The 26,711-nt window shown below is 42.3% G+C and overlaps 1 protein-coding gene across 1 annotated transcript in view; it reads right to left on the reverse strand.

Moving 5' to 3' along the window:
• The window catches only part of ACVR1 (activin A receptor type 1), a 75,080-nt gene that overhangs the window by 17,393 nt on the left and 30,976 nt on the right, over positions 1-26,711 (reverse strand). Inside the window, exons 3-6 of the mRNA XM_065880356.1 lie at positions 19,698-19,961; positions 17,302-17,513; positions 13,684-13,783; positions 9,696-9,842 (exon numbers count right to left, since the gene is read on the reverse strand). Coding sequence (XP_065736428.1) covers positions 9,696-9,842; positions 13,684-13,783; positions 17,302-17,513; positions 19,698-19,961 — 723 coding nt within the window. The remainder of the gene's footprint in view (positions 1-9,695; positions 9,843-13,683; positions 13,784-17,301; positions 17,514-19,697; positions 19,962-26,711) is intronic.

Raw genomic sequence — 26,711 nt, forward strand, 5'->3', positions numbered from 1 at the left:
ACACGGGTTCGTGCCCCGGTCTGGGAAGATCCCACATGCCGCGGAGTGGCTGGGCCCGTGAGCCATGGCCGCTGAGCCTGCGTGTCCGGAGCCTGTGCTCCGCCACGGGGGAGGCCTCAACAGTGAGAGGCCCTCGTAAGGCAAAAAAAAAAGATTCAGATAGAAATGGTGTCTTTGTGTTTACCCATAATGAGAGTGTTAAACCCTTTATCATGTTGACATTCCAGGCATAGATCATTCATCAACCACCCAGAAAGAACACAAAGCCTAGAACCTAGACACCTGTGTTCTAGTCTTGATCTGCCTGTGATCTGCTTTATAACATTAGGCAACTCATTTGGGCTCTTTGGATTGTCTCTGCTATAAAATCAAGGAGTGAGTTTATATTAAATGTGACTGATTCACCGATTTAAAAAAGGAACCTATCAAATATAACAGGCACCTAGGATGCTCTTTGTCAGTCACACAGGAAAACCAAGATGATGGTGTTTGTTGGCTAGAAAAGAAGACAGAGTTAAAATGGAAAAATTATGATATAATGTGAAAAGTCCTGTAATATATATGTGCAAAGGATAACAGGAGCCCAGAGCAGGGAATCATAATAATTCAGACTAGATGTTACAGTAGGCTTCCATCATGAAGTGACAACTGAAGTCGTCTTGAAAAGAAGTGAGATACTGATCCTGTGATAAACTGTAAACATGAAAAAGAATATATATGTATAACTGAGTCACTTTGCTATACAGCAGAAATTAACACAACATTGTAAATCAACTATACTTCAATAAAATTTTTTTTAAAAGTGAGATATTGAAAGATGTAGATAAAGAGGAAGGAAGAAAATTTTCTAGACATTCTAAGGGGACTTTTCAGCACACTGAAAGAACTCGCAGTCAGAGGCACTTCCTAACCTATGAAATAAATGGTAATGTGTGTGCCTGTCTTTCCTGCTACGGAGGTGCTTTCCTAGCGTTATAGATCTATACCTTATAGACACCCATATGGACAGTGAAATTTGGAACTCAGAAATACAAGGGGATTTTTTTTTTAAAGACAGATATGGCTTGAAGAATTAAATGACTTGTCAAAGTGTAAAGGAAAAGGAGAATACATAAGCATGCCGTACTTTATATAAAGTACTTTATATAAAATTTATATCACTTGCACAAATATTTTCTCATGGAATTCTTCTCAGTAGACCAGAAAGGTAAATATTATACTCATGTTACACATGATCAAGTTGCTGCTGGGAGGTGCCACGGACCACACAGCTAATGATCACACAGCTGTTACGTTGCTACCAACTCCAAATTTGGTACCAGCTCTCTGATACACCATACCTTGCATAGGAAAGTTCTGGGAACAAAGAAACGTTTCCCTATTTGATCATCATCATCATCGACAACAGAAGCAGCTAATAATTAGTGAGAATCAGCAATGTGCCAGGCACAGTTCTAAAAATCCTACATGCAATCCTCCAACCACCACATGAAGGGGGTAGATTACATCACTGACATTAAGGTCACTAACCGTCCCCAGCAATCTGGCACCAGAACCCATACTCTTACCCACCGTATCATCCTGCCCTCAAACAAGCTGGCTTCTACTCGAGAAGGACAATCTGACATTTGTACCTGCGGGATATCTGTACAGTGAACCGAATAACACTTCCACACCTTGATCCCCATCTCTTTCTCCCTCTTCCTCTAAGCTGGTCCCCACAGCCAGACTTAGTCTCTCACTCTTCCCTGTTATCCCACCTGCCTCTGTCTCCCCATAGCTGATTCTCTTAGAACCTTTAGCTGGCCATAATATCAAACAAAATGTGCACTTAGACATTTATTTATTCTTGCTAAAGAAACTGTTTCTGCTACAACAAGGTCCTACTGTATAGCACGGGGAATTACATTCAATATACTGAGATAAACCATAATGGAAAAGAATAGAAAAAAGAAGGTCTGTATGTATATAACTGAGTCACTTTGCTGTACAGCAGAGATGGGCACAACACTGTAAATCAACTGTACTTCAGTTAAAAAAAGTGTTTCCGGGCTTCCCTGGTGGCGCAGTGGTTGAGAGTCCGCATGCCGATGCAGGGGACACGGGTTCGTGCCCCGGTCCGGGAGGATCCCACATGCCGCGGACCGGCTGGGCCCGTGAGCCATGGCCGCTGAGCCTGCGCGTCCGGAGCCTGTGCTCCGCAGCGGGAGGGGCCACAGCAGTGAGAGGCCCGCGTACCGCACACACACAAAAAATGTTTCCGCTTTATCACTTTAAACCACATGATATTCGTCTTTTATTTTTATTTTTTTAACATCTTTATTGGAGTATAATTGCTTCACAATGGTGTGTTAGTTTCTGCTGTATAACAAAGTGAATCAGCTATACGTATACATATATCCCCATATCTCCTCCCTCGTGCATCTTCCTCCCACCCTCCCTATCCTACCCCTCCAGGTGGTCACAAAGCACCGAGCTGATCTCCCTGTGCTATGCGGCTGCTTCCCACTAGCTATTTTACATTTGGTAGTGTATATATGTCCATGCCACTCTCTCACTTCGTCCCAGCTTACCTTTCGCCCTCCCCGTGTGCTCAAGTCCATTCTCTACATCTATGTAGGTCTTTATTCCTGTCCTGCCCCTAGGTTCATCAGAACCATTTTTTTAGATTCCATATATATGTGTTAGCATACGGTATTTATTTTTCTCTTTCTGACTTACTTCACTCTGTATAACAGACTCTAGGTCCGTCCACCTCACTACAAATAACTCAATTTCGTTTCGTTTTATGGCTGCATAATATTCCATTGTATATATGTGCCACATCTTCTTTATCCATTCATCTGTCGATGAACACTAGGTTGCTTCCATGTCCTGGCTATTGTAAATAGAGCTGCAATGAACATTGTGGTCTATGACTCTTTTGGAATTATGGTTTTCTCAGGGTATATGCCCAGTAGTGGGATTGCTGGGTCATAGGGTAGTTCTATTTTTAGTTTCTTAAGGAACCACCATACTGTTCTCCATAGTGACTGTATCAATTTACATTCCCACCAATAGTGCAAGAGGGTCCCCTTTTCTCCACACCCTCTCCAGCATTTACTGTTTGCACTTTTTTTTTTTTTTATGCAGTACGAGAGCCTCTCACTGTTGTGGCCTCTCCCGTTGCGGAGCACAGGCTCCGGACGCGCAGGCTCAGCGGCCATGGCTCGCGGGCCCAGCCGCTCCACGGCATGTTGGATCTTCTCAGACTAGGGGACGAACCCGTGTCCCCTGCATCAGCAGGTGGACTCTCAACCACTGCGCCACCAGGGAAGCCCTGTTTGCACATTTTTTGATGGCCATTCTAACTGGTGTGAGGTGATACCTCATTGTAGTATTGATTTGCATTTCTCTAATAATTAGTGATGTTGAGCATCCTTTCATGTGTTTGTTGGCAATCTGTATATCTTCTTGGGAGAAATGTCTATTTAGGTCTTCTGCCCATTTTTGGATTGGGTTGTTTGTTTTCTTGATATTGAGCTGCATAAGCTGCTTATATATTTTGGAGATTAATCCTTTGTCAGTTGCTTCGTTTGCAAATATTTTCTCCCATTCTGAGTGTTGTCTTTTCGTCTTGTTTATGGTTTCCTTTGCTTTCTATGGTGCAAAAGCTTGTTTCATTAGGTCCCATTTGTTTCTTTTTGTTTTTATTTCCATTCCTCTAGGAGGTGGGTCAAAAAGGATCTTGCTGTGGTTTATGTCGTAGAGTGTTCTGCCTATGTTTTCCTCTAAGAGTTTGATAGTGTCTGGCCTTACATTTAGGTCTTTAATCCATTTTGAGTTTTTGTATATGGTGTTAGGGAGTGTTCTAATTTCATTCTTTGACATGTAGCTGTCCAGTTTTCCCAGCACCACTTACTGAACAGACTGTCTTTTCTCCATTGTATATTCTTGCCTCCTTTATCAAAAATAAGGTGACCATATGTGCATGGGTTTATCTCTGGGCTTTCTATCCTGTTCCATTGATCTGTATTTCTGTTTTTGTGCCAGAACCACACTGTTTTGATTACTGTAGCTTTATAGTAGAGTCTGAAGTCAGGGAGCCTGATTCCTCCAGCTCCATTTTTCTTTCTCAAGATTGCTTTGGCTATTCGGGGTCTTTTGTGTTTCCATACAAATTGTGACATTTTTTTTGTTCTAGTTCTGTGAAAAATGCCAGTGGTAGTTTGATAGGGATTGCGCTGAATCTGTAGGTTGCTTTGCGTAGTATAGTCATTTTCACAATGTTGATTCTTCCAATCCAAGAACATGGTATATCTCTCCATCTGCTTGTATCATCTTTAATTTCTTTCATCAGTGCCTTATAGTTTTCTGCATACAGGTCTTTTGTGTGTCCTTAGGTAGGTTTATACCTAGGTATTTTACTCTTTTTGTTGCAGTGGTAAATGGGAGTGTTTCCTTAACTTCTCTTTCAGATTTTTCATCATTAGTGTATAGGAATGCAAGAGATTTCTGTGCATTAATTTTGTATCCTGCTACTTTACCAAATTCATTGATTAGCTCTAGTAGTTTTCTCATAGCATCTTTAGGATTCTGTTTTGTATAGTATCATGTTATCTGCAAACAGTGACAGTTTTACTTCTTCTTTTCCGATCTGGATTCCTTTTACTTCTTTTTCTTCTCTCATGGCTGTGGCTAAAACTTCCAATACTATTTTGAATAATAGTGGTGAGAGTGGGCAACCTTGTCTTGTTCCTGATCTTAGAGGAAATGGCTTCAGTTTTTCACCACTGAGAACGATGTTGGCTGTGGGTTTGTCATATATGGCCTTTACTATGTTGAGGTAGGTTCCCTGAGTGATTGATTAAATAAATAAATAACTACAATTTATTCTCTCACCTTCTCTGAGTCCCCAAGTTCTTAGAGAAGGATTTTTGTCTGTCCCGTTAGTTAGGCTCTAGACCTTCAAGAAAACTGACTTTTAAATAAGTAAGATTTTTTATAAAACTATTTACCACTCAAGTGTGAATTGTACAACTACATTTGCTTCAACATGCTAGACCATTTTTATGGGACTTTTGTATTTTGAGTCAAAGCACTCTACTGTTAGTGGAGACTGAACAGGTGCCCATACACTGGAAGCCTGGCCCAGCCATTGGACGTGTTCATAACACTGAGAGAACATGATAAGGGCAAAAGCCTCTCACATAACAGCCAAAGTCATCCTCCCAGGTGCCTCAAATCTTAAGTGAGGTAAGCAGTGCCCTTGTAAGCCTCTCACTGGCAGCTCTCGTGGGAACCAGGTGCTGGGCAGCTCTGATACCTGAGGAGTGAGGCCACCATGCTGGGGAGCACAGGGCTTGAGAGTGTTGGACCCCAGAGCCAGACTATTGGGCATCCACACGGCTCACCATCCTGAGCTGGGTGATCCCACATGTGTCACATAAAATCGTCACCTTGGTTTCCTCATTTATAAGATATGGATAGCACCGTCCTATATCTCAAAGGGTTACTGTGAAAATAAAGAGTTATTGTAGGTAGAATGTTTCATATGATGCCTACCACACAGTAAGTGTTCAAGAGTAGCTGCTTACTATTATAGTTCAAAATAGTCCTGGGTTCAATTACGGCCCCAAAGTTTGTAATTTAATATCTTTTTCAGGTAGTTTCCTTCACTTCCGATTGGTCTCAAGGAATTCCGACTGATTAAATGGTTAAGCAGTACCTTTTAAGAGTATGTGGCAGTTCTGGAGATGGAGGGTGGTGATGGTTGCACAATATGCCTGCACTTAAATCTCGCTTATATGATTCAAATGGTCAACTTAATGGATATTGTACCATTTCTTTTAGTGCTATAATCGCTCTTAAAAATTTATTTTATTGAAGTAGAGGTGACTTACAATGTGTTCATTTCTGCTGTACAGCACAGTGATTCAGTTATACATATATATATATACATACATTCTTTTTCATATTCTTTTCCATTACGGTTTATCACAGGATCTTGACTATTCCTGTGCGATACAGTAGGACCTTGCTGTTTATCCATCCTATATATATATTAGTTTGCCTCTGCTAATTCTGAACTCCCCTACTCCCCTCTCCCTTGGCAACCACAAGTCTGTTCTCTATGTCTGTGAGTCTGCTCCTGTTTCACAGATAAGTCCATTTATGTCATATTTTAGATATAAGCGATATCATATGTACCATTTTTTTTTTTTTTAAAGAGTGTAAGATGAGACTTTGGAGTGAAACTGTCATATTAACTGAAACTCCCTGGTTTCAGTCATGAGGAAAAGGATGCTCAGAAACATACAACTTTGGCCCAAAGTCACAGAGTGGGCCTCTAATGATGCTGAGAATAGAAACTGGCTTCCCAAACTCCCAGACACTGTTCCAACCACCAAACAGAGCCTCCCGTCATTCACTTATCTGCTGACTTCTACACCAGACACAGCAGAAGGAACAGCTGAAATCCAAACTAGTCATTGGAAAGATATCATTTTGGAGGGGATAAACAATGAGGGCCCATAATTTTATACGTGTGTGTAATTTAATTATGTATTTTGAGGGGGCTAGAATTAGCAGTACTCAAGGGTGGGGGAAATCATGATCTGATATTCAAAACAATCTTTTGATAGAAAAGAAAATGTCACAGAAAACCTTAAAGTCTCTACATCCAAAAACACTGCTAAGGCAGGGAAAGAAGTTTAACCAAAAAAAAGGTGGTACATTTCTACGAGCTGTCTCAACTAAGAGGACCGACTACACAGTAAAATTAATCCATACAGCTGTAATTATGATGAGAGTAACAAGATCTCATGAATTCACAGTTTCCAGGGATCATTATGTAATAAGAAGTGGACAATGTTTTGCCTTCTGTGATCACACTAAGGGACCCTAACTTCTCTCACATGAATCATTCTGCAAAGGTGACTTTCAAATTTCCTGCGTGATTAAATCCAATTTAATCAATATTTACTAAGCACCTACCACGTGCAGGGAACTGTCCTCAGGACTGGGTGTGAAAGCAAAAACAATGGAAATAATTCTTGTACTGGGTGTACAGTGGAGTGGTATCACAGGTCATTTAACTCAAGAGCACGGATAAAGTGACTACTTGCACAGCACGGCAACATCTAGAGCGTTTTGATCAATGAGCCCATAAGCCCATGAGCCCATGAGCCCATGAGCCCATGAGAAGAGAGGGGCTGCCTGAACATGCCCTTCCTTCAGTGAGTCTCAGACCCCACGTGCTTCTCAGAGTACGTGCACCTGCCCGTTAAGAGTACTTCTACTAAGATGTGACACATATATACAATGGAATATTACTCAGCCATAAAAAGAAACGAAATTGAGCTATTTGTAATGAGGTGGATAGACCTAGAGTCTGTCATACAGAGTGAAGTAAGTCAGAAAGAGAAAGACAAATACCGTATGCTAACACATATACATGGAATTTAAGAAAAAAAAATGTCATGAAGAACCTAGGGGTAAGACAGGAATAAAGACACAGACCTACTAGAGAACGGACTTGAGGATATGGGGAGGGGGAAGGGTAAACTGTGACAAAGCGAGAGAGAGGCATGGACATATATACACTACCAAATGTAAGGTAGACAGCTAGTGGGAAGCAGCCGCATAGCACAGGGAGATCAGCTCGGTGCTTTGTGACCGCCTGGAGGGGTGGGATAGGGAGGGTGGGAGGGAGGGAGACACAAGAGGGAAGAGATATGGGAACATATGTATATGTATAACTGATTCACTTTGTTATAAAGCAGAAACTAACACACCATTGTAAAGCAATTATACCCCAATAAAGATGTTAAAAAAAAAAAAGAGTACTGCTACTGTGTAAAGATAAGTACTTCTTGTACATTATGACTTTTTTTTTTTTTTCCCCATCCTGACTTTTAACATAGCCAGTGGTTTATCTGTTACCCAACCTCAGTCTGTTCCAGTGTCAGAGGAAATATTGGGACATTTAAAGGTAATTTTGACTGTAGATGAATTTTCACCTCACACTGTGACTCTAGAATCTAAGAAGCAATTCCATGAGCTAACTACCATGTGGTCAAGAGTTAGACCATCCGGTGTGATTCTCAGCTCCATTATTTAACCTGCTGGGTGATGTTAACCTCTCTGTACCTCCGTTACCTTATCAGTTACAACCAGGAAAATAAGAATATCTGCCCTCTTACGGTCATGGTGAAGATTAAATGAGAAAATGTGCATGACACAAAGCAGTGCTTACCGCATAGTAACTACAGTCACTGTTGCCGTTAACACACATGCATCTAACTGCAATACAAGCCGGTCACGATAAGAGTTATATAGGAGGTAAAAAGTGCAGGAGTGCAAAAAAGCCCAAGTAAATCCCTTGGGAGAGTCTGGAAGGGAACTAAGAAGTTTTGATGAAGGAAGGAGTGGGTAGAGGGTGGAATGGGGATAGTGGGTGACCAAGAGCAACATGAATGAAGACACAGACAGCTGAATGTTCAAGGGCAATCCCAAGGAGTGACAAATATTGGAACTGACTGCACGTGGGCATATTTGTACAGGAAGTAGCAGAGTCCTCTTGGGACCCCAAAAGAGGGAGTCTGGAATGCCAGGCTCAGAAGTCATAAATGTTGCAAGCGATGTGGGAGTCATCAAAGACACTCTGAGCAGAAGTGTCTCAGCTCCCCAGTGGAAGATAATTCAGTGTGGCAGGATGGACTGGAGAGGGGAGACCCATAGCAACGATACAAGTGAGGAGGCCTAGGTGATGGTGAGGGCCCAAGGGGGAAGGGCAGGGGAGAAAATGACAACAGCAACTGAGACAAGTCTGAGATGGAACATACCACCAAACTGTTAAAGCAAACCTTTGGACAACTGTCAAACCATGATTTGTAGACAACCTGACTCAGGCTTAATACTCAACTGGCAATACTGGAGTAGAAATAAATTCTGGCAGTGGCCTTCCTATAAGCCAGACCTGATCCCATAGCCATGCAGTGGCCAACACTATCCTATAAATAGTCCAGTTCTATAGAAACTTTATAGCCACTATTAAAGAAGCACCCCAGGCAGCATTCATCATATATGTATTAGTATAAACACATGTAGAAAAACTTTTCAAAGACAAAGAAGTCAGCGGGCTAAAGGAATATTCTAACCCTTTATACTTCCATAGCAGTATTTCAATGGGCTCTTCACATATTTCACAAATGTTTCCAAGCTTTAGTTTCCAAATTAAAATGTATGCTAAATCCTTCTCTAAATCTGGGCTTTAAAAACGATGCCTTGTTTGAAGGAATGTGCATTTAATTACGATATCCCTGGGAGCTATGAATCTCTAGGAAATCGTCCAAAGATCTTTCTTAGTTTGATTCAAGTAATAAATATTCAAAAAGGGTGGGGTAAGCAGAACTACAGAGGAAGCCTTGAAGTGAACAATATGGGGCAAGTTTTTGTTATTTAAGTAACAACCTGCAGAGGAAGACTTAGCAATAACAATTTCCTTTTCATCATCCAGAGAATCTTCAAACTTAGCTTCTCCGCAGACTTAACACAAGCAATTCATGTGGAAAGAAAATTAAACAGCGTATAAATGCTGATGGTCCCTATGTCACCCTTTAGGAGAGACTTGCGAATTCAGACACACCAAATCTGAGAGGGCAAAGGCAGGCAATTATTTCTTCCTGGAAAAAAATTATAAATTTTGTACTTACCTAAAATATTTTCATGCCTCAGCATCACAGTGTTGTACAACTCTGTTTCCCTGAACCATGACTTCTCATCCCGGGAGGAGAAGATCTTCACAGCGACATTCTCCCCCTGCCAACTGCCCCTCCACACCTCACCATACCTGCCTTTCCCTGTGGAAAGCAACACAGAGGTGACATTGGACGGTAGAACAGGACAGGTAGCCAACGAACTTCATGCTAGCAACTCTTAACCCCTCCCATGGAAAAACACAGCCCAGGGGTATAAATACCACTACTTTCTGCCTGTAAAGACATCCAAAAATAAGGTGGAAACTGCCCCTCCCGGCCACCCTACTGTGCTATCGAATGAAACACTCTCGGAATCTGCATCTGTACAATGGGCTGCTAATTACAAAGTTTACCTTTACATTCCTCTATGAAAAGGTATGAAATGCGTATGGTTTGTAAAAGCACACGAAAGTTAGTAAAACTTAGAAAATGGTACAGATTATTAGATTTCAATGCTGATGAAAGCCAAAAAGCGTGTATGGGGCTTAACTGAGTAACTTACTTGATTCCTTCCCTTAATAAAGGATCAACAGCGGCATTTTCTAAGAGTCCACATGTGTGAATTTACATATGCATTTATATTTTTCACAAAAGAGATCACTGAGTTTGAGATATGTGCTCTGAAGGATTAACACACACACGCACACACACACAGAGCAATGCTGTGTAGGAGATCGACAGACAGCCACTGCTGTCCTTAAAGGATTTCTTGGCGGAGGATATATTTCAAAAGAGGATTTGCAAGGTCTTAAACACATAATCCCAGAACAGTCCCGATTTCTGACACTGGTCATGGGTGTTCGCCTGCAAGACAGTCCCTGTGGTGCCACAAGTGGGTGACACGGAAAAGGCCACCTGGAGAAAACATTTTCAAAAAACGGTGACGAGTTGTGATCTGATCTGAGGAGTTCGTGCCCCCTCCTGCAGCCCCAGCACAGTCAACTACAACTACTAATCTTTTGGATTAGTCACTGGTATTTAGTAGGGACATTGCTTATCATAAGGGAATCTAGATTGAGCAGTTTTGATTATGTTTTGTTTTTGTTTTGCAGTACGCGGGCCTCTCACTGTTGTGGCCTCTCCAGACGCACAGGCCCAGCGGCCTGGCTCACGGGCCCAGCCGCTCCGCGGCACATGGGATCTTCCCGGACCGGGGCACGAACCCGTGTCCCCTGCATCGGCAGGCGGACTCTCAACCACTGAGCCGCCAGGGAAGCCCTTGATTATGTTTTGATTATGTCTGCTCCCGTTTTTCTCCTTAATGACAGGTAGGTGATCAGGCAGGTTGGGAGGAGGAGGGAATTACCGCGAGACTGGGGGGATCGACACGGGGTATAATCAAGGTGAAGGCAGACGCGGCACCTGGAAAACGATGCAGCAGGAGATACGAGTTGCAGGGCAGCGGGGCTTTCTACCAAGGCAAGTGGCTGCTGGGAATCCCAGCTGGTAATAAGCTGCTGCAGTACCACCTATATATACAGGAATGCAGCTCTTTGCTGGAAAACTAAGTCGCTGAGAACCCAAACATGGAGAGAGAAAGCATGCTGTCCAGGAGATTATGTCTGGACATAATCAAAACATAATCAAAACCGCTCAATCTAGATTCCCTTACGACAAGCAATGTCCCTACTAAATACCAGTGACTAATCCAAAAGAGCGTTAAATGAAGCCAGTAAGTGGTCTTTTGTGGGCCACTGTCACAAAAATAGTATTTAGTGCAGGATTAATTGGAATAAAGTCATAGCAATTGCCCAGCATTTGTCGTTTAAGATGAAGGCTAGTGCTAAGATCTACAAAATCAACTGCTACAAAAGAGAAGGCTCATCTATTCCTGCCTTTGGTTCCATTCTGTATCTTTATTTGCCCTTTGTCCTCATATTCTCATTAGGAAGGAGAGAAAAATATCCCAGAGCATTGTGGACATTACTATACAGTTGCCTTAAATCCTTTGTTTTAGAGCAAACAGAGATAGATGTCAGCGTAAGTAGACAGAATTGAAACAGAAACCTACTTAAATGGTTTTCAGAGGCTGTTAAGTTGTCAAATGCTTTTCGCAAATGCAACCTTATGCAGAAGTCTCTGAAAACAGAAGCAGAGCTGCCCAAAAGTCCTGGCCATGGAGACCCAAAACGGGGGGGGGGGTCCCCTAAAGCACCTAAAATTTGGAGATTCATTGATCACCATCTGTAACAACGTATCTAGTCCAACTTCTCATGTTTTTCAACCAAAAATGGTAACATCCGAACAGTTCATTACATACATTTTTCTTCAAGCCTGTACTACATGAACACCAACAGGATGCTACTGAAAGGCACGGCTCTTTAGCACTGAGCCAATAAAACGCTATAACTGAACATAAGCTATTTCAAAATATGCTGAAGAGCATCTATACAACCGGAAACAGTATGCATTTTTAAAGGTGCAGTATTATTTTGCCCTTTGGACTCTGGGGTCCATCTCTGAGGACCGGTCATGAGAGCTGCTGCTCTGTGAATGGTGAGTGGCCATGGGACAGGAGGATGGGGGGGAATGTCCCCCTTCACTTCTTACCCCTACCCAGGTACCCTTGTTCATAATCAAATAGGATGCTAGCTGGTACAAGAGGACAACTCTGGTTGTAAGCAGTGAGCACAGTGGGGGCTTTTCCATTTTTAGTTTCTCTACGCACAGTCCACCGTGGAGGAGAAGCAGGAAGCAGGAAGCTGGAGTTCAGAAACAGTTGCAGTAGCTACAGACATAGAGAAAAGGCAACAGGCTCCTGCTGGCCACCTGTGTGCCTGAAGGTGGCAGTCACTTCTACTACCTCTGCCCGCCACCCCCTTCCACTACTGCATTTGGGGGTGTCCTGGTTTCCATGAAAACAGGAAGAAAAGTCAGAGGATAGCAGCCAAGTGGTGAAGGCAGCCTATATGTTGGCCCGTCACCTCCCAAAAGCAAAAGATGATACGGCAAGAGCTGCAAAGCCAGCCCCCCAAAACTGGGAGAACCAGGAGAGTATGGAGATGTTTCTAATCCATCATTTGCTACTGTGGCCATCCCTGCATGCCATCTAAAGGAGAAATTAATGAAAACTGTCATGTGACTTGCAAATGCCCACCTCATAAAACTAAAACTAATAAAAATCAGGACTTTAAAGAAAAAATCATTTGCACCACCTTCCTAGAGAGCAATCCGGCAATATATAAGACAAGCCATAAAAAGTCACAAATTTTGACCCAGGAACCCCAATTCCTAGAAATTTATTCTGCGTACTCAAAAGAAGCAACATGTGCAAACCATTTTCAAACAGTATTGTTAAAGTTATCACGCGATAGACAATTACATAATCTTTAAAATACCTGTGATGTGTACAAATACATGAAAATGTGTGTGAGCTTAAAACTGAAAACAGGGACAAATTATACACACACTATGATTATATCTCTATACAAATATGTTCCAATATGGGAAAAAATGTGAGAGGCCACAGAGAAATGTACACAGCTCTTATTTAAATAAAGCAGTTATGAAGGGTAGCTTTGGTACATTTATTTCATTTTTTTTTTTTTAAGGCAGGGGAAGAGTGAGGAAGTATAAAATTACAATAATCAAGTTTACTGTCCAAAAGCCGACTTACCCCAGATTCCCCAATGCCTATGGTCTGGAGCAGCCATGTTAGTTCATTTTCAAGCATTCCCATCATCCGGAAGGGTCTACTTAAAACTGAAATCTTTTGACTGGGCACTCTGTATCCTGCCTAGTGGATACTAGTTCTTTGACAAGAACTTCACCAAGTTCAAGTGCTCCAACACAAGTCACAGATTAGAGGCATACTACCACATGGCTACCTCACATCTCCTGACGTTTAAACAAGCAAGAGGCAACACGAAGCAGATTTTCCAAGGTCCATCCTACTTCTAGAACCACGGCACATAACCCGCAAAGAAAGGGAAAAAAGAATTACCAACACACTCCAGCAGTGTGATCTGACGGGCTACTGTTCTTTGTACCAGAAAAGGAAGACCAGAGCCGCTTCCGGACGTACACGAATGATCCAATAAATCCTGCGGTTCAAAACAAGGAGAAAGAGAAAGTATTGAGGAACTGCTCCCAGGTTAGAGTGTGAGCGTGCACGTGGGTGTAACTGGCATGGAGGCAGTGGTCTTGGCCACATGGCCCGTTCGTGTGCGTGGAAAGCCCCACTGGAGGAAGAACTGGTTTCACTTCTTAGGAAAACCAGAAGCTAGCCCTTTCCCTAATATGGGATAGGGTTTTCCTGAGGGATGAGTAGTCCTTTCTTGTATCCAGAGTTTTAGAAGAAAATATATAAAGAAAGAAGCTGAGTGGACAAAGTCAAAGATGTAAATTTAAAAGTCCAACATGCAGGGCTGAGCCCAAGGGGAAACAGTAGCTAGAAGAGAAAATGGAGCAAAAATCAAAGGCCTTCAAGTCCAAAGGCTGAGCAAAATTGACCATATTCGGCCCTGCTCAGAATACCTATCAAAGGATGCACTTTAGTTGACATGCCAAGGAACTCTAATAAGGAACAAACAAATTAGGAATAAGAACCAAATGACTCTAATGTTGTTTGTCTTGTAAAGACTCCAGTGGCCATCTGAGTCCTCAGACTGGTACACTCAAGCAGAGAGGGCTACCTGGATGGAGGTTACTAGGTAGGTGGGGAACAAGAATCACAAAATTAACACCTCTATGTCATTTCTCTTTTTTTGTTAACAGTTGTCTACTTTTTAATTAAAAAAAAAAATTATTTTTATTGAAAGACTCTTAAATTCTATAGTGCTTTACAATTTTCAGAAGTTTCTCACACGTGATTTCATATACTGTACGTCATTCTCAATGTCAGTTACCCACAAAGCAGAGAGAAAAAATACGACTTTCATTGAAACATAAAACCATGCCCCAAATCTACTTCTAAAAATGAACACACTGCAAAAAAGATTCCCAATTAGTTCATTCATAAATTTTCCCTTCTTACTCTCAGTGCAAGCCAAGAAGCAGAAGCATTTTTGAATCAGGAACGGATTATCTACAATAAACAATATTGTGCCCATGGTGATCGTGGGAAGGTTGCAGTAATGTTGATCTAACACTCCCCAAAGCTGTCCTTTCCCAAACATTTTAGCTGGCCTGTTACATGAATACATTGCCTTGTTTGAGTTTCATTGTCTTTTACTTACTCTGAGCACCACTGTGAAGTACTGTTGATCAGCAAAATTACCAAAACCTGAACATCTAAAGGAAGACATTTAGAATCCTTAAAAGCCGCAAAATGGATATTCAACAAGAAACTGAATGTAGATGAAGTAGAGTTTCACATCTCCCTATCTCTTTTGCTGTTCGTTTTTCTCTTTATTCATTCAATTTTTTTGAGAGAATAATTCTGAAATTACTGTAGAACTAATGTGTTGTTTTTTCATAATGTACAATCCTGGTTCTAAACCTAGTTCATAGACTTCAGGGCAGGCGGAATCGACCAAAGACTAACAAACATCTACTTCAACTCTTGGATCCCAAGACTTCTTTTTCAGTGTAGGAGAGCTGTTTAGTAAGGTACGCATTGCTGAGTCATATAAATGAGAATATCACTTAAATAAGCAAGTATGTAGACCAATAATGACAACTTGTTTTTAAATAGTGTTGTTTACTGTGTCATTATATCGTGATATACTGTCATCTAAAACGGTTGAGTTGAGAAGACTACTTTAGCATATTTGAAAGCATTCTGCTTTCAAAATTATAGAAGCCATTTAAATAATAATTTACACTAGAGATTCCTATCAGTGCCCAATGTGATTAGTTATGTTAGCAGTTCTGAGGAACAAAGTTCTGACTACTGCTAAAGTTTTGTCAAGATTCAGCGTTGTATCGTCCTTGCTCCTAACTCAATGAATTCATTTAATTTGCCTTAAAACTTGAAACAAACTTCTAAATACACTTCTAAAGAAAAACTATATTTTTCTACTTTTTGAATGAAATGTCCTTTTCTCCTCTTTTCCCAGTTTCACTGTAGCACAATTAAATAGGTAGGTAAAAGGAAGCTAAACAAGGTTCCTTCCCCTTTATTTTCATACAAAAAAAGTACACTTGACTGTGGTCCAGTCATGGGGAAGGCAGTAGGACGGGATATTTCCCAGCCTGTATCAGCCACCATCAAATGTTTTAATAACTCGCCAAGGGTAGTAGTCCAGGTGTAGCACCTGAGCTACAATGACTGGTGAGGGCAAGTCTTCTCCAGCAAAAAGGCTTAACTGCAGAACTCCCGGACACTTTTAAGTCTGTCGTCTAGCAGAACAAGACTTAATACAGATGATCTTACGTGATGGCATTAAATAACACTGAATCACATTAAAAGCTACCACCTTGACCGTCTTTCAATTCATCAGCCAATGACAAGGAGAGTCTCGATTTAGTACTGGCATGACTTTAACATCTTTCTAACACAAACCTTCACCTTTTTTTAAAGGGGGCATCCTACCCAGCACAGTGTCCCTGTAGAATGTTATTACTTCTCCCTTCGGCACTCGATGGTAACCTATTCGATAGCATGCAATCCCTTTTCTCACTTAAAGTTTAAAGGTGCTTTAAAATTAACACTTGACGAACAATTTTAAAAAGTGAAAGAAGGAAGACAGTTGCTTTCAATGTGTGATTTCATCATTTTAAAATGTGCAAAAGAGTAACTTTAAAACATACAAATACGATGGTTCCAAACCCTGTGCTAGGGTAGCTGCTAGCCACACGCTGACACTGAGACAGTGAAATGTGCCTGATCTGAACCGATGTGTGCTGTACGTATAAAATACACAGATTTTTAAAATTTAGTTTAAAAAAAAAGATGCAAAATATCTCATTAATAATTCTTTAATTATATGTTGAAATGATAATAATTATATATGTTAGGTTAAGTATATTCTTAAAATTAGTATCACCTGTGAGGTTTTCTTAAACTTTTTTTAAGATGGCTACTAGAACATTTAAAATTACAGATGTGCCGCACGTATTGCTATTGGACAGCACTGGTTTAACCAAATGAGCGCAGTCCACAAGGGGGCGGCACAGGAGCACGAAAAATTTCATAGCTGCTTTTTTTGGATGTCAGGTTTTAAAAGTCTTAAATTACAGGGCGCTGAAATAATCTAGAAGGGAAAGTGATTTTTAATATTAAGCAAAAGGTGCTTTTTTTGAAAGCACTTTTACTGCTAAAAATAGAGGAACTGAGTACCATAAATTCCAAGCCCTCCCCCACCATCAAAATTATAGGCAACCACTGTCTGTCCCTGTCCCCTTACTCCCAAAAGAAAAATAACTACCAAGGATCGACTAAAATAAATCCACTCCCTCATTTAATGTAAATGTCTGTCTAAAATAAATGTTCTCATGTAGAGGAGACTGAACTCACATAGGGGTGCCGGCATATACTTGCTGAAGACATAAGTGACCAGTAGCATGTGTGCACTCACTGTCCAGTCACCAGTTACTGGTTAGCATTTCGTGCTTGAAATAAGAAAGCATCTTCAGCCATCTGTGTTATGCTCGGGGTCCCCTGGGGCCACAAACTCACTGCTAACGTGCTGTCTCCGACATTGGTGGTGATGAGCCCTTCGATGGTGCCATACTCCACATCTCTGGGGTTGAGGCGTTCTTGGTTGCGCCTTTTAAATTTTCGGAGAGCAACTCCCAGCAGGCAGGCTAGAAGGCAGACTGCAAACACTACAGACAGAATGATGAGGCCAACCTCCAAGTGGAAATTCTGTGTTCCAGGAAAGGATTTCCCTGGAGATGGGAGAGAGAAGGGTAACTGGCCGTAAGGCTCATTGTTTACGTATTATTTAGCATAACCAATGCCTGACAAGTAGCTCGCTCCTGACCCTGACCACACAGTCTCACAAGCCACGAAGTGTTGAAACTGAAAGACTTCCTAATACCTGGCCAACGGCCCAGTCATTTAACCATTATTCATTTAGACACAATAGGAGTTTGAAAAAATTCCACTGAGAACCAATTTATTAATGCATCTATGTGAAAAGTGTTTTTAAAATATAAAGTACTACACAAATCTCTGATACTATCCTTATTAACCTGGATTTGATCTGTAAGGATGTTTTACCATCAAGCCCTTACGTTCAGACACTATGCTGTAATATTCCTATGAGAAAGTGCTATCTGAGTTAAGACCAAAGATCCAATCTGTGGTCTCTCTCCTCTCTTCAATGTATCTTGGAGGTCTACTGCTGAATTCTCATTGCTATTACATCATGATTTCTGCCTAGGAACCTATTCATTCACCTGTTCTCTAACTCGCTTATTCAACATTCATTCACTCACTCAAAACGTTCTATCCTTGATTCACTCACTCACCTAATCACTCATTCACTCTCTGGCTCAGACATTATTACATACCCATTCAAACATTTGTGCATTCACTCGAATACTCGCATGTCACTCGAGCAAATATTCACTTTTGAGTTAAATCAAAGTTTCTCAGTTGCATAGTGAAGGTCCATAATTAAAAGATCCCAAGGCGATAATCACCTCTGAATTTCAGACCCTTTCCTGACATCACGTCACCAAGCCCTGTTCCCCACGTAGGCCTTACTCTTTCCACGTCCCTGGCCTCTTCAGCCATCCAATCTCAAGCCGAACTTCCTTTATAAATTTCTTTTAACTTTCCAAATCCAAATTAATCAACAACTTGGCACACGTCACTTGTATGATAAAGTGTAAAGCTAATTATGTACAGCATTAAATTATGAATACTGCGCGTCCCTAATTAAATCAGAAATTCCTTAAGAAAATAAATTCTGTGTCACAACTCTAATCTGGCAGAGTGTTCTGCAGATTAGAAACTTTTCACCCTGCAGGTATCATTTCTACATGAATGCAGACATTTCTTCATGGTCCACCCACTCTATTAATAACAAACTCACAAGGTTTAAGAATTTATCCCATCAAGTACCCTTTTAGGTTTAACCATTAAATACTTGACCTCGCTTATAAAAACATCTCTTTTTATCAAAAACTCTCTTTTATTATTGAACCCTATTTGTTTATCAGACTTTTCTATATGCCTTAAGGTCCTCACCATAACTTCAAAAATTATGAATTATGGAACATGATCTTGTATCAGTTTTTTACATTTTTCTGTCTCCTCCCTTTCTGGCTGACATTTCTCGCCGTGGATGCTCTTAGTAGCCTCTCCTACCGTTTATTTCTTCTTTTGTGAGTGCAAAATTGGTTAAGTATGTCTATTAAAAATGTACTATATATTAAGAGAGTAAATTTGGCTTGGAATGAGTCTACAGAGACCGAGGTACATTCATGTTTGTAGGGACTCTGAGAGGGCAATTTAGGGCTCATTTTATGAGGAAACAGTTTCAGAGGAGGACTGAAATCCATATTGACTATAATACGGAGAAGATTCCACATAAACTACAAGGTTGATGTGAAATCTCACCCAGCTTCAAGTTTCGGTGACAGATTGCTGGGCATCAGATGGGTGGTAGATTGCAGGGCATACGGGTTGTCTCCTTCCTCATAAAGAAGGGAAGGTATTCCACTCAGACATCAGAATCTTATGTTCCACTTTCCTCCCTACACACTCAACACAGAGATGAGCATTTACAAAGCAGAACTGTCTCAGAAATTATGACATCATAGCTCCTTTCAGAAAAGGATGTCAGGAGCTGTTCACTTGCTCATGACCACCAAGAGAGATCTGGTCAGCCAAGCCATCCCCAAGGTAGCCATCACCTGGCTCACTTTCCCAAAAACATCCATCCTCCTTGTAGATTCCAAAAGGCCATGCCTTTCTCCTCCTCACCAGAGGGACTTCCCTTGTCACCCACTGTTGGAAGAGCAGGAGGAAAGCCTCGTAGCTACTTACACCTTTAACCCACACAGAATCAGGACAATACTAACAAAAACCCCTGATCTAGAAACAGAAAAGTCCATGGGAACCTTTAGTGGGCAGCTGGGCGGTGATGTTCCTGTTACACCAGTCCCCTTGGCAGCACTCCACAGCTTGGCCGGGTGACGGCGGGGTCTTACAGGTCATCTTCCCCTGCTCATAGACCTGGAAGCAGCCTTTCTGGTAGACGTGGAAGCCATCGTTTATGCTCAGCGAGGAAAAGCACTGCTGGCCTTCACAGTGGTCCTCATTTCCACAGGAGAGGCCTTCACACACACACATGTAAAGTCTAGGGTTAACCTTGGGCTTCTCATCTGCAAAGGGAAGAGAGGAAGGAAAACAAAAAAGAAATCACTGCATGCGTTTTAACCCCATTGGGGGAACGATACAGTCTCTCCAAGACCATTACAAACACGTTAACCAAAGTCAGGTGAAGTATCACCACTGGCCATGATTTCCATATTTCTGCTGTCTTGTAACTCTCAGCTGACCAACCACCAAATAATAATCACGTCTCAAGATATGAATGTGTTGATATGAGCTGGGTACTCTTTTATATCCTATACTAGGCCAAAGAATGATGATGATCTGTCCACAGGTTTCTGAAAATGAACTTCTCCCACTGTGGTTTTCATGGTATCTTTGGTCTGATGGGCTCTCACATCCCGATTCTTGAACCAAAATAAAATGTTTTACCAGAACGTAATGCTCATCACCTTTATTTTGTGTTTTAAAACAAGGCTCCTAAATACATGGCGTCTGTCAATAGCAGCTCCCGTTACCTCCACACGAGCCTCCATCAACTACTAATACAGGATTGCTGACATTGCTGCCGTCACCTGTCTGCTTCAGAAACACATCAGTATAGTAAGAGTTCCCAAGGATGCATGGTCTATACTTACATATCCATATTATCAATATTTTCAGCTAAATGTCTAGAGTAATTTTTCAGTAGTACAACACTGAAGTTTCCACATTAATTACGAGACTAAACACTGCTTTAAACATTTTCAACTGGCAGGAAAAAGTTGGCACCAATTTTTGAGGATGAGGGCGCAAAAAGACAAAGGGAATAAAACAATGTCTGAACAGTAAGGTAACAAGTGGGACCAAAGGAATAGCCCACACAGGTGGGTCCAAGGTGCAAGATGGATCATCAGGGAATCACACGGAACCAGACCTCCTAATTGCCTCTTTCTGAAATCACTCGTTTGCAGTTTCACCTTTCAAATCACTCTCTCTTTTCCCCTCTTTTGTTAGAATAATTAGTTCAGACTTGCGGGTCCCAACAGTTTCCACCAGCAGGGAAGGAAAGTGAAGACAGAATGTAAACAGCCAAGTCCCAGAGGCCACTGATTAGCGTGATGAGACCACTTTCACCAAAGCACTGTTCATATAAAGAGAGTCAGCTCTCAAAACTCCCTCCGAAGGTCTACAGCACAGACAGGCTGCCTTCTAATCCCTGAACCCTCTGTAGCAGGTCTGTGAGAGAACTGCTGCTTTCTTAAAATATAGCAGGTTGGATGGCTGTGCTTTCAAGAGGAGACCTTAAGGTAAGGTCTTTGAAAATGTCAAGTTCATTTACACAGATTTGTGTGGGTGTGTGTAGAGTTGTGTGGGTTATCTCAGAAAGAGAAAAAGCATTCCTCATCTTTCTTCTTCCCTCTTCAAAGGAGTGAAAAATAGTTCACTGCCCACTGTAATGTGGGTGCCTTGTCCCACAGAGTAAGGGCATGCAGACACACAGACACGAGCCTTCTATTTATAATTGACTTGCTAGGTCTTTTGAAAACCACAAGGGGCTCATCCAAGAGCAAAGACATGCCCGAAAGCAGAAAATCCAAAATAGCCGCTGACAGTGTATGTGTGTCACCAGACTCACCCCCGAGGATCAAGAGCCCGCAGACATTTTTAATGAGCAATAACTTTAATGAGCCCAGGGACGGTCTTTATTTCTCCCTGCCTGGAGAAATCCAAGAGAAATTCCAGCACCAAGCTATTTCTATGAGGATGAGAAACATATATATCTGTTGACATAATCCAGCAAAAAGTTTACACTTGCCAAAAGCAAGTTGAAAGATAATATTTCTAGGGAGTCTAGACAGGCTTGCCACTCTCAAATGGCACAAAGCTGGGCTGAGAGTTGCCAACTATGCTGCCCAACAGGTGATGATCCTTTGGAGGGAAATGGATGGGTGGGGTGAGGGACAGAGTTAGTGGTGAGCACAGCAGAGAATTAAAAAGACTATATTCAAAAACTGGGCAATAAAGCAATTTATGTAAATTTGACACACAAACATGTACTTCAAAACCCTAAATAATTGTTAAAGGTCACTGATATCCAAAAATACATACTTAACACGTTAAGGAGGTTGTACCTATCGATGCTGGGTTGGGGAGGTGAGGTTAGTGTTAGGATGAAGGGGTAAAGTGAGAATAATATAGGAGAGGAGCTGATCACAGGCTGATAATGAATTGAGGAGTATGAATCATTCATTCACTCACTGCACCTACGGTCCCCCAGGAACAACAGCAAACAATAACTGTAGACCACACAGGGTTCACTCATCACTGATCCTATGGGAATGGATGGTCCAGGGTACCAAAGAATTAATGACACTCTGTGGTTCAAATAAAAAACTGTCAATTAAAAAAAATAACAACAATAATAACTTCTCTGGTGTGCCCTCAGAGTGAACTCTGCTCTTAAAGTTCCAGCCCAAACTGAACTCTAGGTGCACAGGTGCAAGAGGCCTACTGCCTTTCCAAGGTCTCTAGCTTTTGAAAGGATGTGGGGACTGTCTGACAGATGTTTAAACTGTAGCCTAGAGAATTTTGCCAGAATTGAGCAGCCTCAAGTAAATATCATCTTTAGTAAGATTCAGCCCACTACACGCAACTCTGCAGTGCATCCAGGCTTAATGAGGTATAGATCTTAATCAGATCTTATCCTGTGGGGTCATAGACTAAGTCGAAAACCAAGGTTTTCATATATATCTTCCCCACCACAATCAGGAAAAAGGGAAAAAAAGGAAGAAAGACAGCTCAGTAATATGTAATAATTAACTCAATCCCTGCTATGGAAGGGCTATAAGCCCAGTTCAGCAGTTAGCAAATGGGAAAGTACAAAACCTTCAACTTCGCTTCCTATTCTGCTTTTCACCAACATTTAATCTTCTTAATTTGTATACTCCCATATAACTAATTAGCAGAGCCCTTCGTGAATCAATTCTTTTATATACAGCCAGATATATAAGTGAAGACCCTAAATTCACGAGAATGACCCCATACACCCATGCACGTGTCTGCACGTACGCACACACACCAGTTAAACGCCACTTTGGCAATTTCATCCGACAGAGTGGATTAGTCGAAGGGATGCCAAAAGGATTTTCTGAGCTAGGATTACTAATTCAACAAAGCAGGTTAAAAGCAAGGTAGTAACATTTTCAGATCTTAATATCCACAAGCCTAAGGAACACGGCAGGCCCCCCAAATGCCTATGACTCACTGTTTTGGTCTTGTTAAAATTTAGGAATAACCGTAACATGTGTGGGCCTGTGATATCTTATTTGGGGTAGCAATGGTGGGTCAGGGAGGTGTGAGAATTATCACAAAGCTTTTTTAGGGCCCCAAGCAAGGGTCTGTGGACCTCTAATCTCTCAGGCCAGGATATAAATACTCTACACATCAGGGAACGCCGAGGAAGGATAATCACCTTCTGTGACTGATTTTCAACAGTCCAGCCAGGAAGCACCACATCTGATATGAAGCATTTTACACTTGCCTGTGCTAATAACTAGGAGGTGCCCTGGCAGAAGGCAGCCAGTCTACGCTACCTAATTGACACTCATTTAAATAATGCAGTAATTGAAACGTCAAGCCGGAGGTATTCCCTGTGTGCGGTGCTCACCCACACTGTCTGTTCTAAAGGCACCTCCCGGCATTACTCAGTGTCATGGCTGGCACCCTGTGCCCTCTGTAGCCCCAGAACCAGGCCCGTGTGAACACACTCGCAGCCCGCGTCTGGCTGGGAGCAGCAGGGAGTTCTCGGCACCACCTGGAAGGAGCCAGGGCTGGCTCTGCAACCAGAGGTACAGGCTCGGAATCCCAGGGGTTCACCGCAGCCAAAACTTTTAAAAGATTTTTCTTGTTCTGGGCGATACGCTCACCATCTGGACACACCTACTCTCACAGCCCAATCCTAAACTGGCAGAGAAGGAGGCGGAGCAAAGAGCACTGAGGACCTTTTTAAGACTGTCCACAGTTTGGGATAACCTCGTGCCTCGTAGTGAGAGTACCCGCATTTATGTCTGAAGTGGGACTGGAGCAATCTGGGCACAAGCTACAAACGGCTCTCCATGCTCTCCCGCCCACCTGCCCAGTCATGCACTCCAGAATACTCTAAGGCATTTAAACTGATTATCATTCTAAATGGTGAACAAAACCCCATGTTTCCCACTGAAGTCCTTGACAGAAAAGACAAATGAGAAAATGGTCCAAGTCAACCAGCCTGTAGCCGTGATCCCAGGAGTCAGCAAAAGAAACAGGCTGAATCTCTTTTAGGCTCATCTCAAAGCAGCACAAATAATAGGCAGTTATTAGACTACTGCTATAAAAGTCCAATAGCTCAGAACTTTATAGGCTAAAAAAGGAACCCCAAACATCCCTGGACTCTTTCCAACAGTATAAACGATTCATTCATTTGAAATGACAGCTTATATTAGGCTCATAGATATGGGAGTCCTTCCATCAGCTCCTAATCCGAGAGTGCAGCGTGGCACCTCTCCAGAATCTGAAAGCATTTGAGATCTCTGGCATTAAACAAAGGCTTACGGAAGGATTTTGCAATGCCAGGTATCACTGCCAGCAAGCCTGCTCCTAAGACGGAAACACAAAGGTCTGTCCGGAATGCCTAGTGAAGGGCATGTGATGGCCTGGCAAGAAGGCCGGCTATATGCCCAGAAATAAAAGACACCCAAGTACCTAAATGCTCTCATTATAATAAAACATCCACTTAGAGAAACCAAATCATATTTTTTTTTCCCTGATCAGAGATTGATACTTGGTAAAGCTGTAAAAGCCAAGAAGCAAATATGTTCCAGGAGTTGAGAGAGAGAATAGAGGCACTTGAGTAGGATCACGTACAAATTAGAATAATGACAACCAAAAACGATGGCAGGGTTTCCACGGTTTTGAACTCATCATGCCTCCACTCCAAATGTGTTCTTCCTCCAGTGTTCCCTCACTGAGCTGACCAGACTCACCCCCACTCAGATGAACAAGCTTGATTCCACGACCCTAAAAAAGGAGATGCAGGGAAGTTCCTGACAGTCCAGTGGTTAGGACTCGGTGCTTTCACTGCCGTGGCCCAGGTTCAATCCCTGGTCAGGGAAGTAAGATCCCTCAAGCTGTGCAAGCTGCCACAAAAAAAAGGGGGGAGACACAGTGGTCACCCCGGCCTACAAAAGCCCTGGTTGACCTGCTTTCTGCCTCAGATCCCCTCAGTTCTGGGAAGGGCTCCTCCTGCTTCAGGAGCTCAGGTCCGTTAGGTGTGGAATTCCCTCCACGTGGGATGCTCGGCTCTCTCCCTACCGACGCCCCCATCCACCCAGTGTGTGCCCATCTTCCCCCGAGATCTCACCTCACCTGTTACCTCCTCAGAGAAGCGTTTGTTCACACAGCAGCCACCTGTCTATGCTCACATACGTGTGTCTGCATGGCTGCCGACCGTCCAAGTCTTCCCTGCAGACTGTGAGCCCCATGAGGGAAGGAACTGAGCCTGCTTTGCTCACTGCTACGCTCTCTGCAGCTGCCTCAGCACTTGGCAGGAGGACAAGCCCGATGAATGTTTGTTTCAGAATGAATTTTCTCTTCACAGACAGGATTCAGAGGTGGGAAGAGACACGATGCTGGTTTTCAGAGAAGACTGAGCCTATAAAGTCTTTAAATGTCAGCAGAGATCTTCAGGCAAGGCTTAGTCACCAAGCCAGCGTGTCTGTGCAAACCCCTTCTCCCTACAGGAGCTCGCCACAGCGTCACACCTGCTCACCTCCTCGGGCTTACAAGTGTGGAAAATTAGTACTTTCTGTGGTGTGGTAGGTTTTGTGTTTGCTTGTTTGTGTGTTGGAAGAAAGAGGTACAATGCAAGAGTTCCAAAAACAAGGCATAATTTAACACATCAATAGAACAGCAAGGCTTTTATGGGAGGTCCTTCCTTGGATGACTGATTTGAGGACCTTTGGCTACGATGATGCTACGGTGATGAGGATGACCAAAACACAACGAGTGCCTTGGCTTCAGCCAGTTTCGGGAGGTCCTGCAGGACTTGCCTGCTCAGCAGGGAAAAAAGATGCCCCTGGTCTCTGCTGCCCTTTTTCTCCTATCAGTGAAAACAATGGCATTTGCAGCAGGGAGTGAGGAAGAGTGAATTACATCATTTTCCCCTTCTTGCTTTGCTGAAGGTGATAAGGAGTCCTAAGTCACCCTGCATTTGAACTGCTGAAGCTGGGGGGGGGGGAATAAAAAAGAATTCCATCTGTTTATTTTGTGGCTGGGCTGACTCCTGGTCTCTGAAATAATCCGTGTAAGTTAAGCCTTATTGCAGCAGTCTCACCTTCTATTTCAAAGCCATAAACTCAGTCTGTGTTTAAATGAATAACAAGTTAAAGAGCACTGTGGGGTATGACCTAAGACGATACCGGTCTGTCTCTTCCATGCTTTTTATGACTCCCTGAACATAGCAAAGACTTAGCTTTAACACATATGCCATGTCTGTGAAGCGACTCCTTCATAAGGGGGGAAATAATGACCCCTTTCTTCATTTTGTCTTCAAACTTCTTGAATCGTCGCTTCAGAGAAACAGATGATTACGAGGCCTAATGAAAAGCACCCCACCGCAGCCCACCCCACATAGTGTTGACAATTCTTGCATCTGAGTGAAGCTCTACTTGTTGGGAGAGTAACAGAGAGGACCACAGACTGAAGAAGGGGAAAAAAGCTGAGGAATTATAAACATTTCAGAGAAGTCATTCCTTGTTCAGATTCAGGAGAGCCAGTGATGT

Source organism: Phocoena phocoena, chromosome 7 (assembly GCF_963924675.1).
Source record: "Phocoena phocoena chromosome 7, mPhoPho1.1, whole genome shotgun sequence".
Lineage (NCBI taxonomy): Eukaryota > Metazoa > Chordata > Mammalia > Artiodactyla > Phocoenidae > Phocoena > Phocoena phocoena.